At 38.2% G+C, this 17,359-nt stretch overlaps 1 protein-coding gene across 1 annotated transcript; it reads left to right on the top strand.

Annotated features, from left to right (window-relative positions):
• The first annotated feature begins 9,740 nt into the window (after positions 1-9,740).
• Tceal8 (transcription elongation factor A like 8) lies at positions 9,741-11,870 on the top strand. The gene is made up of 3 exons (XM_026380811.2): positions 9,741-9,827; positions 10,237-10,309; positions 10,895-11,870. Exon 3 carries the CDS (start codon positions 10,936-10,938, stop codon positions 11,284-11,286), a length of 351 nt encoding a protein of 116 aa, XP_026236596.1. The 5' UTR covers positions 9,741-9,827; positions 10,237-10,309; positions 10,895-10,935; the 3' UTR covers positions 11,287-11,870.
• Positions 11,871-17,359: the final 5,489 nt, after the last annotated feature.

Here is a 17,359-nt window from a genome sequence, read left to right as displayed (position 1 = left end):
ACTGATTTATACATAATGGTAAAGGGAAGAGCCCAGATTGAAATCCAGGTTTATTTGGCTCTAGATAACCTTTAACTGGTTTTCTTTCATAAGCCCAAGAATTTAAATTGTATCTGCAGTCACATTGGTTACACTAAAAATGATGAGTTTGAAAAAAATATTTTTTTCTGTACTTTATTGTCCAATCAGTCCTTTAGGATGTCAGAAAATGGTAGTTAGCTCAGATGACAAAGAACAATGGCACAATGACACTGCTTCCTCCACCATCAATGCCTAAAAAGGGGATTTTCACACCAATTCACAGCTCAGCTGCACTGACCCTCAAATTATGAGCTGTGTCTGCAGTGAGTGTGGGTGTTCAGAAAGGTGGTGACACCTCTTTTCTCTTGAGCTGTAAGACTGCATGTTCCTGCAGAGAGGCTTCCCTTTGCCTAAGGTCTCATACTTTTGGGCCTGGGGTGACTTGAACATCAGAAACATTCCTTGAAGCAGACAAAGAACTGAAGTCACCATGAAAACCCCAAAACATACCCATGTGATGATACCCAGGTCCTTTTGGGAGTCTAAGCAAGGAAGGTTAGGTTTATTTTCTTAACTGCATCTCTATCCTAACTGTTCTGGTGGCTGGTTCCCTTAACCCTGAGAGAACAGTTCAACCCTCCAACCTTAACCACACATTGTCTGGTCAAAGCCAGATTGCAAATGGATTTTGATAGGACAAGTACTTTAAATTTTTATATGATGGAGTTTTATTTCCATCTTGACAAAAACCTTCTACCTACCCCAAATGTATGTCCAGTCCTCTTTAGGGCAGGAGAAATGTACAGTTTTATGACTAATAATGATGAGAGTTACTGTCCTTGAAGACTATTGAGCCAATCACCCATTCATGTTGAGCCAATAGATGATGGCCAATGTTGCTAAGAAAGACCATAAAAACAGGAGATATCAAGTTTACTTCTCCCTCATTCCCCTCCCAAACCTAAGAAATGCTTTTGTAATAAGGAGAGATATGTTCCAGAGAAGAGGCCCCAACTCCTTATATACTACAATCCACTATAGCAAGAGTCTGTGCTGCTATATCACCAAAACTCATGTTCCCGGTGCTTGCTTAAACTGGACACCAGAACAGAACATAAGACAATGTTCTTCCTGTTCTCCAACACCATGTTAACAAATATTGAGTAAAAATGCCTGCAGAGGACAGCAAGAGATAAACTTTCCTCCCACCCCTGGGGAATAGCACAAGGGGAAAACAAAGCCAAGTGGGAAAAACTAAAGGTAAAGGGAACAGAACATCAAATGCTTCACAAATTCTGACTAAATTAAAGCAAATATCCATAATTAAAAGTTTATCCGAAGGAAAGATGTGAACATACCCAGGAATAAAATCCATTTACCTCAGTAATTACTGCCTTATACCCATCCAGATTTCAAGTAAAAATTATGAGATATAGAAAAAGGCAAGAAAATAAAAAATATTATGAAGAGACAAAGCAATCATCAGAAGCAGAATCAGATATGGCAGGGATCTTGGAGCTATCAAACAGAGAGTTTAAACTCATGATCATTGCTCCACTCTGGCAAAGCAAATCCACTGGGGAGTGGATTCCCAGATATCCTCATGTATTTTAAATATTTATTTATTTATTTTTTAGTTTTCGGCGGACACATCTTTGTTTGTATGTGGTGCTGAGGATCAAACCCAGGCCGCACGCATGCCAGGCGAGCGTGCTACTGCTTGAGCCACATCCCCAGCCCATCCTCATGTATTTTAAATACACCATTTAAAGTCTTTGGCAGTTGTCCTAAGGGTACACAGCAAATGAGGAAACATTTCTTCAAGAAAATCTTCTAAAACTTAATAGGAACAATGAGAATATGTGGCATTATAAATAAGACTCTCTATTTCCCTTTCCCCTCCTGTCTCAGCATGATGAAAACACTCCAGCAGGGTGCCACCAAGAAAAGTGTCGTGTCCCCCCCCCCCCCCCCCCCCCCCCGCCGCCGCCCAATCTCACTACTGAAAGATCAATCATAGTATATTTCCGGAAGACAGAACTTCTCATCCTACCTTGAATTATCTGTTACAGAGGCCAGGTTTAGAGTAAGTTTGTCTGAGTGGTAAGGACTCCCTTCTGCCAAGTCCCTACTCATTAGAAAGATGCTTTACCATTAGCACAGAGTGCTGAGAATATAGGCGCCTCCAGTTGCCTGAAAGGCACAAGCTGGGAAGATCACCCCCACATCAAGTACCCTGTTTCTAAAGCAGGAGTATCACTCAGAGAAAATTGTGCCACTGTCCCTATCCTTAGATCCAGAGCTTTTTTGGATCAAACATTTTGCTGAGGGAGAAATAGGCTTTTAACCAGAGAGCTCAAAATTTCTTTTCAAAAGAACTGACTTCATTTGCCATACATTGTGGAGAAGTCAAAGGGTAAAACTGCTATTAAAAATGAAATTAGGGAAATGCAAATCAAAATTGCACTGAGATTTCATCTCACACCAGTCCAAATGGCAGTCATGAAGAATAGAAACAATAATAAATGCTGGAGAAATGTAGAGAAAAAGGAAAACTTCTACACTGTTGGTGAGATTGTAAATTAGTACAATCACCATGAAAATCAGTATGGGGGTTCCTTAAAAGGGTAAGTATGGAACTACCATATGACCCAGCTAAACCACTCCTTGGTATTTATTCTAAATAATTAAAGTCATCATATTATAATGATACAAGCACAGCCACGTTTATAGCAGCACAATTCACAAACTACAGAACCAGGCGAAGTGTCCATCAATAGAAGAATAGGAATGGATAAAGAAAATGTGGTATATATACACAATGGAATTTTATTAAGCCATAAATAAAAAATGAAATTGTGTCATATGCAGGAAAATGGATGGATCGAAAGAACATAATGTTAAGCAAATTAAGCCAAACTCAGAAGGTCAAAGGGTGTATGTTTTCTCTCACATGTGGAAGCTAGAAAGGAAAAAGGAAAATAAAGTTGTGAGGGGGTGCTGGGATTTAATGAAAATCAAAGGCAGATCAGAAGAGGAAAGAGATCAGGAGGAGGGAGAAGGGGAAGAAGGGGGTAAGTGTTGGGAAGTGATACTGATCAGATTATCTTGTTATATTAACGTGTATATGCATGAATATCTAACAACAAACCCAACATTATTTAAAATTATAATGCACCAATAAAATGTGAAAAAATGGAGGTTGTGGTGAAAAGCAATTAAGAGGTCTGTAGATTTACTAGAAAAATTCACTAAAAGTTAGGCTGGGTAATTTACCAGAGAGAACCAGGGAAAGACAGAGCTACATAGACTTCTCCTGGGGCCAAAACAAATGTCAAACACTGATTTAAAAAACTGTCTCTGAAAAGGAGTCCAGATTTAATTCCACAAATCTGCACATCTGCATAGTATTTGTGGAGCATTCTGTGCCTGAGTGCACTGTTGAAAATAATAAAGCAATCAACTGGCAATTAGTGAAGCTTAACAGCCAGGTGTTTCTAAAGAGACATGGTCAAAGACAGGATTGCAAAACCACAAATTGACTGTGATCATACCCAAGACTGTGCCCTATGAAGAACAACATAAGAGGCTTCACACAGCAAAGAGGTAGAGAAAGCAGACATCACTAAAATAACTGGAAAAATAAGTGAGTTTACCAAGGTCAATAAGTGAGTTTACCACGGTCAATTTGTCTACTGAATTGCTAATATAACAAAAAAGGAACAATTCAAATTTGAAATTTTCAAAATACCATTTACAGTAGCATCAAAAATTGATCACTTAGGTGTAAAACTAACAAAATATGCACAGGCTCTATTTGCTTAAAACAAACACTGAAGAAATCAAATAAGACATTTTAAAAGGGCAACATTTCAGGTCCATAAATTGGAAGAGTCAGCATTTTTAAGATGTCAGTTTGGTGTACATCCCAGTGAAAATAAAAATAAGTTTTCTTATAGATACCAATCAGCTAGTTGTAAAATTGAAATAAAAAGTCAAAGAAACTAGAACAACCAAACATTCTGAATAAAAGAACAAAGTTGGAGGACATTCATTACCCAATTTCAAGACCTTCTATAATGCCACATTAACCAATACAGTGTAGTAACAGAGAAATAATAGATACATAGATCAATGAAACAGATTAGAAAGCTCAGAAATAAACACACACAAATATAGTCTACTGATATTTGACAAGTGCACAAAGAATTCAATGGAGAAAGAATTATCTGGTGAAACAAGCACTGACACAACAATACATCCATCTGTGAAAACAATGACAACAAAAAAACCTTAAGTCATACCAAATATCTTGCATAAAAGTAACCAAATATATCATAGAACTAAGTGCAAAATCATAACATTTCTAAAAATTAGGAGAAAATCTGTATGACCTTAGGAATGCTGATGGTTTTAGATACAATATCAAATGCTATAAACTTCAAAAATTGAGTATCATAAAAACTAAGAGCTTTCACTCTATGAGAGACATTGTTATGAGAATGAAAATACAAGTAAATACAAGTAACAGGCTGGAAGAAAATATTTGCAAATTACATACATGATAAAGGACTTTAATTCAGGAGACATAAATAACACTTAACATCCCAAAATAGAAAAACAATTCCCAAAAATGAATGGGGGAACATAAAACATGAGCAGAAATTTCATCAGAGAATATATGCAGACAACAAATAAGCACATGAAAAGATACACATCATCATTAGTAATGAGAGAAATACATATTACAACCACAATTGGATGCTACTCCACACTAAGTAGAATGGCATAAAATGAACAAACAAAAACCCAAAATGAAGCAACAATAAATGCTGGTGAGATTGTGGAGCAAAAGGAATTCTAATTCATGGTTTGTGGAAATGCAAAATATCACAGTCAGCTTTGTGGATATTTTGGCAATTTCTTATAAAGTTAAATATACAATTAACATGCAACCCAGCTATCTTATTTATTTACCCAAGTGAATGTAAAACTTAAGTTTACACAAAACCTATACAGAAGTGTTTACAGCAGTTTTTTTTTCATAATTGTCCCCAAATGGAAACATTCCAGATGTTCTATAAACAAACTCTGGTCCATGTTTAAGAGTGGAACACTACTCAGTAACTAAATGAACAAACACTGCATCTTGTATGCATCTCAAATGTAATTTTCTAAGTGAAAGAAGCCAGACTCAAAAGAACAAGTATTTTATGATTACTTTTATATGATATTATGAAAAGACTGATATACAGAAATGTAAAAAAGACTATTGGGAGTAGGAGTGGGGAAGAGTGCCAAGTGGTTTCTCACAGGAGTATATGCTCACCATACTTAAACTATTTAAACTTAAACTACTTATTAAACTATTAGAAGTAAGTAAATAAATTAGATATTGAGAACCAAGTTTCTTATTATCAGAGGTAGAAGCTAAAATGAGCAAGAGGTAAGAAACTAAATGAATACCTGTGGTGATGGATTTGAGTTAATGTGTCAGTAAGAACTCATGCATATGTGTATATAAAATCAATTCAGGTATGTGTGTATATACAGTTTAGTATACATACAGGCAGGCATCTCCTTGCTGCAGCTTTTGAGAACTGCTAGAATCAATGACACACAGTAACAACCAACACACTCAGCGCCCAGATATTAATTACTAAATATAATTATTTGATAAAAATAATCAGGACTGTCTGGAGAAATGGCTAGTTACAACATTGGGAAAAGGAAAATATGAGGACAAGATGAAACATTTTGTAGTGCCAGAAAACAAGGAAACAGAAAAGGGATGGGAATCTGAAAGAACTCTGAATGCTAAAGCTGTAACAATTTGATGAATAACAACAAATAATGCTAGTGTTAGGTTATAACCCAAAGAATTAAAGATACATGAATCATACTGATAGAAACAAATAATCATATCAATATATAAATGAGGTACTTAAGAACTTTCATAAGGAAAAACCTTCTTTATAGAAATAATTTGAATATTAAATGTAGAAGGACAGGGAATATTAAAAAGCACTATCAAGACACTACAGAAGTAACTGCTGCAGGAAAATCCTGAGGATATTTGCATAGTCTCAAATTACCTGCTCCCAAATATATTTTTTGTAATTATTGTGGTTGTGGTTGTTTCAAACATATCCATAAATTATTTGCTACTCCTCCTTCTAGGAGTCAGATTTTAATTTTCCTCTGCTCCAGTATGGGTAGAAATTTGCTTCTAACAAATAGAGTATGAACAGGGGAACTTGAAAAGTAACTTGAAAAGTGGAGAAATCCAACAGATAACATTAACTAAGTGATCAAAGTTAACATCATCACTGCTAAGTTGAGTAACATATCATAGAACTCTGACCTTATTATAAAAAGGACATTTCACTCTCTGGTGTTCTCTTAATCTAATCATGAGAAAACATCAGAAAACCTAAATTGAGGGACAATGTATAAAATACTTCACTCTTAAAATGTATCAAGGGAATAGAAAACAAGAAAAGCCTGGAAGTAGAGAAAACTAAAAAAAAAACATGCTAAATAAATGCAACATTGTATGCTAGATTGAATCCTAGAACAGAATAAGATATTTAGTTAATGGCATTGCACAAATATCAGTTTCATAGTTTTTATAAATGTATCATAATTATTAGGCAAAGCTAGGTATGGGGTATAATGGAAACTGCTGTTCCTTAAAACTAAAATTATTTCAAAATTAAAAGTTTAAAAAATAGACAAGCCTGGGTTTTAAGAACCCCAAATAAAACTCTCTTAATGAATGAAAATGACTAACTAGTTGAGGTAACAAACTGAAATGTCACTAAATGAATCTGTTATTCAGTGAGAAAGGGGAGACTTGTCAGAACACAGTTGACAGTCATTATTAGAAAATATAAAATTAATCTATGTTTATACCAGAAAAATTGAAACTACTTAAACTAGTTGTGTGTATGTGTGTGTGTGTGTGTCTGATTGTGTGTTATATGTGTGTTGGAACCATTCTCTAAGCAATGTTTTCACTCAAAAATATAGCTTTAATATAATTCCATTTCACTATATGCACACTATTTCATTTTATTTTATAATCTGAAAATTTTTCACAGTATGGATAATTTATTTAACTATTCCCATATTAATGGAAATTTTAATTATCTCCACCATCTTGACATTCAAATATCACAAAGTTGAACCACATGTGGTTTTTGTACTTATGGCACTTCCAGTCTAGTGAGGGATACAAAGTAGGAAGCCAATAAAATAAAGTGAAGGTGTTAGGATTTGTAAACATAGGGTCTAAAAGATCATGGGTCATGGGGAGCTAAAGCAGAATCAAGCGGCTTTCTTTCTGATATAAATATAACTCTTTAAAAGCATTCAATCCACAGCAACCATGCTCTTTCTCCCTCATATATGCTTCTGTAGCAGGAAAAAGTTGTCTGGCCCAAGTATGGCACAGCTGAGGCATGCTTCCTATTAACTCAGCAAGACTCTGTATGGAGATTAGGATCTCAAACTTTAAGCAAAGCAATCTCAAGACTTTAAAAAATAAATATATAGAATGTGGCTGAGGTGGATCTTGAGCATAAGATTACATATTAAAAGTCTAAGCAGATCAATTCATGGACATTTGAAACTGCAGTGGTTATGATATAGCACTTCAGGTTCACAGTAATTCTTAAGCATTATGCCCTGAATGACTAGAAAGTCCTTGCCACAATCATCCACAATGTGTGAATCATTCAGCTGGGAGTTTAGACAGTGGGAAGAATTATATGGAAGAGATAATAAGTATTACAGAAGTGATTTTTTAAGATCATTCACCTGGATATGGCCAATGGCTATTCTAAATAGTCCAAACCTACAGTTATTGTTTATATATTAGGTGTCCTCCAAATGCTTAAGATTATGTGCAAGACAATGCAAGAAAGTTTAAAGTTGAAATGATGGGTGGTAAGAACCTCAACCTACGAAATGCATTAATTCACTGATAGGGATTAACTTTAGACAGGTAGGGTAAAGCTGGAGGAGGTGGGTCATTGGGGATGTGCTTATATTAAAAACTCTCCATCAAATAATAGAAATTTTATCTTTCAATTGTGCAATAAATTCTTCATGCTTAAATGTAAATTATAAAACATTAATCCAGCAAAATATTTATTTTTCTAACGTTTTAGTTCTCCTTGGTGGGTTGTATTTCTGGCTGAGGTGCCCTGCTCTGATCACCCAAGACAAGAGACCACTCCGCCCTCTCTTGGGTCTCCATCTGGCTCTATGATCAGATTGTCATTTGAGGCACCACCACATCTCCAGGTACCAATGAATTCTGGATTGCAGGGAAATTGATTTCTTCTTTGAACAAAAACTATTTTTTACAGCAATGATGTTATCTCTGCTTTCTTATCATAACAATTATGCATGTTGATAGTTCTTTTTTAAAACAGAGCACAGTGAATAATATCAGAGTATCTCAAGAGATCAATGAATGAATGAATAAAATTTCCAGTGGTTTAACAGCCTCAGAATCAATGTTGAGATATAGGGAACTCTCTCCTTTCTCAATGTTTCACTATGAGAGTTATTTGCCTACAAACATTTCTTTTTCAACAACAGCATTTTCTCCAACAAACATTTGAGTTCCAAAAAAAGTTCATTCAGTAGAAAGGAGGCTAAGATGAGCAATGGCCTTATCTAATTATCAAAGGCATTGGATCCTACAGAGGACAGGAGGAGAGGAGGTCTGTGTGAAACTTTCATATGAAACACAAGTGGAAGCTCCCAGAAGTCATCAATGGAAAGTTCAGACACTTAACAGTTGAGAACTTGATTTCAGCCAGAAATAGAAAGCAGTGGATTACCTATATTAAGTTGCTAACAAGATAAAACAAGGTCTCCTTCCACAGATTAATTTGGGAGTCAATTTTTAAAAGATGCTCTTTTAGTAGGATTTTTAAGAGTTCTAACACCTCACTATGTTGTAAATGCTATCATTTAATTTGTAGCCATTAGAAAACTCTTTTTGTAGTTTTAAAGATTTGATTGAAGTGGGGCTGGGTTGTGGCTCAGCGGAAGAGCAATCGCCTAGTGTGTGGGAGGCCCTGGGTTCAATTCTCAGCACCACATATAAATAAATAAAAACAGAGGTATAAAAAGACTTATTGAATTAAATTCTCCATACTGTGTTAGATATTGCGTATGAGGTATTGTTTTTAAATACAATTTTTAAAATATGCTGATTGCTTAAAACAGAATACACCATAAAAATATACAAAGGGGCTAGTAAAATCTCACACTCTCACCCCTAGATTCTTTTCCAGCCTCTGTACCCCTTATCTACCACCTTCACTCATTTTAATGCTGGCTGAGATTCCAGGGAATACAGACTATAGGGCCTTGGGGGAGAGAAGGTGGGCGTTTAGGGAGCTGGAGAGAGAAAGACATAATTCCCTGGAGCCGGAGAGAAAGAGAGATGGATTCCCTAAAGCAGGAGAAATGGTCAATTAACTGTAAAAGACGGATCTTCCCTGGTAATCCGAAAAAGGCGAATAGATACTCCAGGGTGAAGATACCAGTTTTATTGTCTCTGATTGGCAAATAGGGGGAAAGACTGACATTATCAAGTAGACGGAATGTAGGGGGCGGGCTTCAGTGTCAATGGGAGGGGTAACTGAGGACCCGAGCTTATTGATGACGTGACACTCACGTGACAGAGAGTCGACGTGTGCAGAAGTCCTTACAGTCCAGGCCCCGTTTCTCCGAAGCAGCTCGCTTCTGCTGGAGAAGGAGAAAAGTGCCCCGGATCCTTTCAGGTAGTATAAAGGTGGGCGCTGACTTGAGATCGTGGGGTAGAGGAGGTAGAGAGCAGAATGCAAGCGGAGCCTTCACTGCTTACCCTACTCTAGTGTTCCTACAAAACTCCCATTTTGTGCAGGAAATCTTGGGTGGGGGGTGGTAGCTGAGGGGTGGAAAGAGAGAAGTGTAGCTAATTGAGGGTCCCGAGAGAGAGGGGCGGGCATAGAAACAATGTAGAAAAACTTGCTTCTTTCACTCCCAGCTGGCTTGCAGGGAAAGGTGGGCACGGTGGAGGGCGGGTTTGTCATAAAAGGAGGGAGCTGATGAGGGCATGGGAAACTTCAGACAAGCAAAACCTATAATCATAAAAGGGACCCTTTGATCCATGTACTGGTTTCTTCACCAAGTACTCCCGTTTGACTACAGGATTCTTGGTCTTTGGAGCGCGACAGAAATCGAGGTGACGGAAGAGGAAAGAAAATCTCCTGGATCCCTGCAGGTCAGTGGAAGGGTGTAATTGCTTCAGGTCCCTTTGGGTGGGGGTGGAAGTGTGGATGACACCAAAGCACATCCCGGGGGCGCCGCAGCCTCTCCCCATCCGGATTGAGCTCTGGAGGCCTGAGCGGAGCCTGCAGCGGAAATGGGGCGGGGGGAGTGGGGGAGACTAAAGAGGCATGCAAGTGGGGAAGGGAGGCCAGACACTGGACTACCTCAGGTGAGACGCTGCAGATTGGGATGATTTGGGAAAGCCTGAAAGGGCGGGAGTGTGGGAGACCAGAGGTGAGGGAAGGGTTAATTGCTTCGGCGCTGCTCCCTTTTCGGTGCTGGGTGAGGCTTGTAGCAGGGCCTGCTGGGAAAATGGTGGGCTGGAGCTCCTGGAGCTTAGATGGAGCTGGAGCCAGAGAGGAGGGAAGGGAGGTGGAGGAAGAGGTGGAGTCATGGGAGTTGAGCCCGAAGATCTTGCCCTGTCTAGTTGGAAAACTTTTTTGAAAATTAGGGACCTGAATGAGAAAAGCCAGTCACTATGGGAACACATACTCTGTTTGCTTGGCACCTAGTCGCTTTGTATCCTTTTTTTCCCTAGGATTAATTTATTCCAAAAGGAAATAATAAAAAAAAATCAACATGCAAAAGTCTTGTGAAGAAAATGAAGGAAAACAGAACATGCCAAAGGCAGAAGAAGACCATCCTTCCGAAGATGTACCACAGGAACCAGAAGGAAACCCTCAACCTTCCCAAGAAGGTGTAAGCCAGGAAGCAGAAGGAAACCTTAGAGGAGGGCCTGCACAACCTGGCCAAGGATTTAAAGAGGACACACCTGTTAGGCATTTGGACCCTGAAGAAATGATTAGAGGAGTAGATGAGTTGGAAAGGCTTAGGGAAGAGATCAGAAGAGTAAGAAATAAGTTCGTGATGATGCATTGGAAGCAAAGACATTCACGCAGCCGCCCTTATCCTGTGTGTTTCAGGCCTTGAATTCCTTTTTGTCTGATATTAAAATCGAGCCCCTGCTTTCTTTATGTTAGCATTTTATGATGTATCTTTGACTTTCATTTTACTTTTAATTACATGGTGGTATTGTTTTAGGTAGTTTCTTTGTTATCAGCATTTCATTGGATTTTGGATTTTGACCTACTTTCCAGGTTTATTTTTCAATTGGAAAGTTTCACACATATGCATGGAAATATGTTCATTCTGTATGTACAGTAAAAACGTAACAGGTTACAAAGCAGCATATTTAGTATCAGCTCACATATGTAGGATACAATTCCAAATTGTGTGTGTGTATACATACATACATATCTCAAACTTAACTGTGCTTATTTCTGTGTGGTGTGAAGTTTTGTTTTTGTTTTGCTTTTTGATTATATGTATTTTTTAATGAATACCTTTCACACACACAAAGAATTGAAGATTTTTTTAATAAGTAATAGTTGATCAAAAATAGTTTGCAACTAGCTTGTAAGGGCAATGGGGGCACCTAAATTCTTGATGAAATAACTATAAAAAGGAAATGTAAACCTCAAGTTACCTCTGGATTTCTTTGCCAGAGGAATAAAACTGGCAATCATTACAGATGCAGTTGCTTAAGACTCAGTCTTTTCATGGGGAAAATATTTGCCTTACAGGGAGGTTGTGGGGAAGCAATGATCTAGTAACACTGAACTCAGCATGATGGGACCTTGTTCCACCTATGCATACAGAACCCCAGTTATTTGAGGGAGGGCCTGACCTGACTCAACCTGTACTCAGAAACAAGTCCAGGAAGCAGATGTGGGGGCTTCATGCTAGTCCTCTGCCACTGAGCCCCACCTCTGTCTTCTCCCCTGGGTCCCACTATGTCTACTGGCCATGGCTGCTCCTTCTGCTGGGTCCTTTGCTCTCTGCTGCCCCCCTCCACTGCTGGTGCACTGAGGCCTTGGGTGACAAAACCTCACTCACTTAAGTTTCCTGGAATCCTCTTTGTTGAACTCCCACTGACTTCTTAAGCCCATATCTGCTATATAGTAATGCTTAAGATAAGTGGGACTGCTCTAGGCTTGCTGGGGCTGTAGTCAATGTCTTGCATAATCCTCAGCCAAACAACCATTTTTGTTGTCAATCACAGGATCCTTTGTGTCCATAGGAGTCTCATGTGATGTGTTCATTTGGAAGTTGGACTGGTATACAAGTTTGAGTGAAAGACATGCTGTAGTCAGAGTTGCTTTTAAGTCCAAGGAGTAAGGTTTTGTCCTCTTGTGAGATGATCTCTCCCTGAGGGCTCTGGACAGGCCTGCCTTACTAGTTCAGGAGATTTGGGGTACATGATATTGGGAACAGATCTAAAGGAATAATCCCCTACTCTCCATCCTATTCCCCTGAAATGGAAAAATATTTTTAAGAAGAAGGTGTGTGTGTCTGATGGATAGCTCCCCTCCATTCCATCTTTTGTTGAAATTAGGGGGAAAACAAAAAAATTTCAAAGGCACTAAGAATATGAGAAATATACTTGAAATAGGATGGCTACTCTATAAATGTTAGTGATTATATTGCCATTAGAACAGACTGTGCTTTCCTCCTGATAGCCCTCATATACTTGTGGGTGTTTAACTGATATATTTTAATATTTAATTGATTTCAAATCATTATTACTAAGGAGCCAGATTATTATTTAAGAGTCAGTATTTTTGTCCAAATTCTGTTGCTGGAAGTATTTTTACAAGGCTTTTGATTTCATTTAGAGTTATGAAAAGCAATTTCAGAAAAAAAGAGCAGAAATTAGAATGCACTCCTAATGTTTTACCAAAATATCGTGCATTGTCTCCTGCATCAGAGTCAGCTATGGAGCATCTTGAAAATGCTGATTTCTGGGTCCCATAGAAGTCCCACTGATTTATACTCTGGAGAAAGGCTTTTAAAATAACATAGCTAACAAACTCCTCCACGTTATTATGATACACAATGAAGTATGAGGATATATATAGTTGGTATATATAGTTGCTTATATTGTAAATATGGACCCTAAAATACAAAAAAATTGCAAATAATCACTGAATTTTAGGAAATAGAAATCCTGTACAAACATTTATTTTTTTAAGTAAGGATTTTTAAAGAAAAATATCGACAGATAAATACATAAAATTTAACTGATTTCTGTTAACAAAGAAAGACAAGATAAGAAACCAGGGGAGGAAATGTAATGTAAAATGAATTTTTCTTTACTGAACTCCTTGTTTAGCCTTGAATTCCTTTCTCCCATATGAGCAAAATGTATCAGAAACAAATTCCAACTTCTCTTATTGGGATCATTTCACAAAATTGAGCCAACCCTATACCCTTGGTGGTTATTTTAATTTTTTACCATATGATACCATTTATGGAGCTCTTCATGTCTCCAGATCATTCTTCAAGGTCATGGCAGCCTGACGGAATTCTGGCTGGAATGATGTAATATTGCAGGGGCTTACTGTGACAGTTTTATAAGGCAGAAGACATCCAACCCTGGAACTCATGGGGAGAGGGGTGCAGGCAGGCTGTGGAAAGGCTCCCCCAAGCCACACTCCTCTCCTGGCTGGGTCTGCCTTTGATTTCTCTGCTCCAGACTGAGGCAGCAATTAGGCCCTCCAGGATCAATGGCTGGGCTTTAAGGAACAGACTTACCTGGAGGAGGAGGATGGCCCACACTGCAGGTCGGAGCATGCTGCCTTTTCCTCCTTTGCCATTTCTCCTTGGGGGATCTTTTTGTAAGGGAGGAGGCCCCAAAGCTTCCTAGTTAGAAATATGCTTAGGATAGTCTTTGAGCAGGCAGGTGTCTGCACCAGGTAAGAGCAGGTAAATTGGGGTTGAAGCAGAGGGGGCTGACTCCTCCCTCAGTGTCCAGTGAAGTCGCCTCCAAAACAATTGGGCAAAATGAGGTTAGCCAGCAGGCAAGACCTCACCCATCTCCCACCCGCCTTGCCCAAACTCCCAGGAGGGCCTAGGATATGCCCTGGCCTGTTATCTTGGTTCTGTGATGACTTAGCTCTGTGTCTGCTTGGCACAGAGCATCTGATGTCTGAGTCAGCCCAGGCCCAGAAGTACAGGAGACCCCAGGTAAAGGGAGCTCACAAAGGCATGTGGTCCTGCAACTTGGGAGAAGAGAGGTGTCACCTCCTGTCTGAAAACATATGTGCACTGTAAACCCAGCCCTTGACTTGGAGATGAAGGCAGTCAGACTGTGAGCTGGTGTAAAGATACTTCTTAAGGCATCGATGGTGAAGGAAGCAATGTAATAAAGCTTTGCTCCTTAAGTCGGTTATCTGAGGAAACATTAGCATATTTCTGACATCCTAAAATATTGAATGGGCAATGAGGTGAAGACAAAATTCAAATCCTTGGGTTTAGGAGGGCAAATTGATAAAGTATATGACTTTAGAGCCACATAAACCTGGTTGGTTGTTTGGGTTCTTCTCTCTAATGGTATATGATCTTCTATATAAATCATGCCGGTGATTTTGTGCCTAGCCAGACTGCGGCAAATCAATCATCCTTTTTCTTTGGGTGGACACCTCCTTTCTTGGAGACCAGGCCCTTTGAATTGTCCCAAGATATAAGATTAAACACGAAATTTCTTCTCTGCCACCATCATTGCTATTGTCATCATTATCATCATGGCCAAGGGTGGCTGTTGAATGAACACTCAAAGGCTTTGTTTGGGCACAGGTTACATACATGCTGTGAAATTTTGAAATAACCATTTGCCAAGACTTGAAAATAATCCATTATTTAAAAGGGTAGACCCAGTATAATGGGAAAGCACCAGCTAGAATTGGATTTTCTGCCAATAAGAAGTGTACCGTGAGATTGGTTCATTTATCTATAAAATTAGTTATATTCATATATGAAATGAGACTGGGTTGTGGAAAGTAAATGCAGTAAACTAAATGAAATGTCAGGCATATAATAGACCACAAAAGAATGTTATATTGTCAATAATCATTATTGTCACTATCATCACCATCATTATCATCATCATCAAGTGGTGATGTTGAGATAATACTCCTATAGGAACTCAAAAAGTAAGTGCTTTTTGACCCTTTTAAAGCAAAAATCAAAGCTTGTTCCTTTTGTTCAACCTTCTTCCTTTTATAAAAGAAGCAGTTTTTATACCAGTTAAATACAATAAATTACTCATTTGGAATTTAAAAGTCATAACTGAATTTTGTACCCATTTACATTTTTAAAAATATTTATTTTTTATTTTATTTTGTTTAAAATATTTATATAGTTGAACAAAATACCTTTATTTTATATATTTATTTTTATGTGGTGCTGAGGCTCAAACCCAGGGCCTCATAGATGCTAGGCAAGTGCTCTACCACTGAGCCATAACCCCAGCCCCCAATTACATTTTTTATGCACTCTGGTGTTGTTTCTGTATTACAGGACAAAAATAAAAAAACCTCCACACTTTCACTTTATTTAATTACCTGCCAGAAAATTTGATATCGTGAGTACAATCTTGTTGTCATAAATTATGTGATGTATAGATACATAATTGACACAGAAAGCTCTTCTTTTTTAAATTCAAATATTTAATGACTTCTTGATAGAGTATGTTTTAAAAATACATAAATTCGGGGCTGGGGATGTGGCTCAAGCGGTAGCGCGCTCGCCTGGCATGCGTGAGGCCTGGGTTCGATCCTCAGCACCACATACCAACAAAGATGTTGTGTCTGCCGAGAACTAGAAAATAAATATTAAAAAATAAATAAATAAAAAATAAAATAAAAATACATAAATTCATAAACAAAAATAATGGTTATAACTTACAAATCTGATACTATTTTATGATTACACTTTTTTTTCTAATTTGTTGTGTATGACAGCAGAATGCATTACAATTCATATTACACACACTGAGCACAGTTTTTCATATCTCTGGTTGTACACAAAGTAGAGTCACATTATTCGTGTCTTTATACATGTACTTAGGTAATGATGTCCATCTCATTCCACCATCTTCCCTACTCCCCTGCCCCCTCCCTTCCCCTCACTTCCCTCTGCCCTATCTAGAGTTTGTCTATTCCTCCCATGCTCCCCCCCCCGTTGCAACTCCATTATGAATCAGCCTCCTTATATCAGAGAAACCATTAGGCATTTGTTTTTTTGGGATTGGCTAACTTCACTTAGCATTATCTCCTCCAACTCGATTCATTTACCTGCAAATGCCATGATTTTATTCTCTTTTCTGAGTAATATTCCATTGTGTAAAATGCCACGTTTCTTATCCATTCATCTGTTGAAGGGCATCTAGGTTGGTTCCACAGTTTAGCTATTGTGAATTGTGCTGCTATAAACATTGATGTGGCTGTGTCCCTGTAGTATGCTGTTTTTAAGTCCTTTGGGTATAGACCGAGGAGTGGGATAGCTGGGTCAAATGGTGGTTCCATTCCCAGTTTTCCAAGGAATCTCCATACTGCTTTCCATATTGGCTGCACCCAGTTTGCAGTCCCACCAGCAGTGTATGAGTGTGCCTTTTTCCTCACATCCTCGCCAACACTAATTGTTGTTTGCATTCTTAATAGTTGCCATTCAGACTAGAGTGAGATGAAATCTTAGAGTAGTTTTGATAGAAAGCTGTTCTTGGCATACTGTTTCATGAAAATGTTAGCTATCACTCACACACAAACACTCATACACAAGTTAAGGATAATTGGCAAATTATGTAAAGTGAATATTTTAGATTATTTTTATTAGAAATTTATAGCTTCATCTTTATTCTTCTATGTATTTCAGTTTTAATTTTTTTCAGTGAGTATGTGTTTTAATCAGCTTTCTATCACTGTGACAAAATAGTTGGGGAAATAAACAGAGTAAGAAAGATTTATTTTGGCTCATGGTTTCAGTCCATGGTCACTTGGCTCCGTTGCTTTTGACCAGATGCAAGACAGAACATAATGGAGGAAGAGCATGAGGAAGGTAAGCTATTCTCCTCATGACAGCCAGGAGAGAGAAAGAAAGAGGGGGGGCGGATGAGAGAGAATGGAAGAAAGAAAGGGGTCTAGGGACAAGATATAGTCCCCAAGGG

The sequence above is a fragment of the Urocitellus parryii genome, chromosome X (genome assembly GCF_045843805.1).
Source record: "Urocitellus parryii isolate mUroPar1 chromosome X, mUroPar1.hap1, whole genome shotgun sequence".
Classification (NCBI taxonomy): domain Eukaryota; kingdom Metazoa; phylum Chordata; class Mammalia; order Rodentia; family Sciuridae; genus Urocitellus; species Urocitellus parryii.
The sequence above is the reverse complement of the archived record's forward strand: the minus strand, read 5'-3'. Positions and strand labels throughout refer to the sequence as shown.

Bases quoted from the DNA above. Each gene is read 5' to 3' on its own strand.
- Tceal8 (XM_026380811.2), top strand. From the start codon at position 10,936: ATGCAAAAGTCTTGTGAAGAAAATGAAGGAAAACAGAACATGCCAAAG.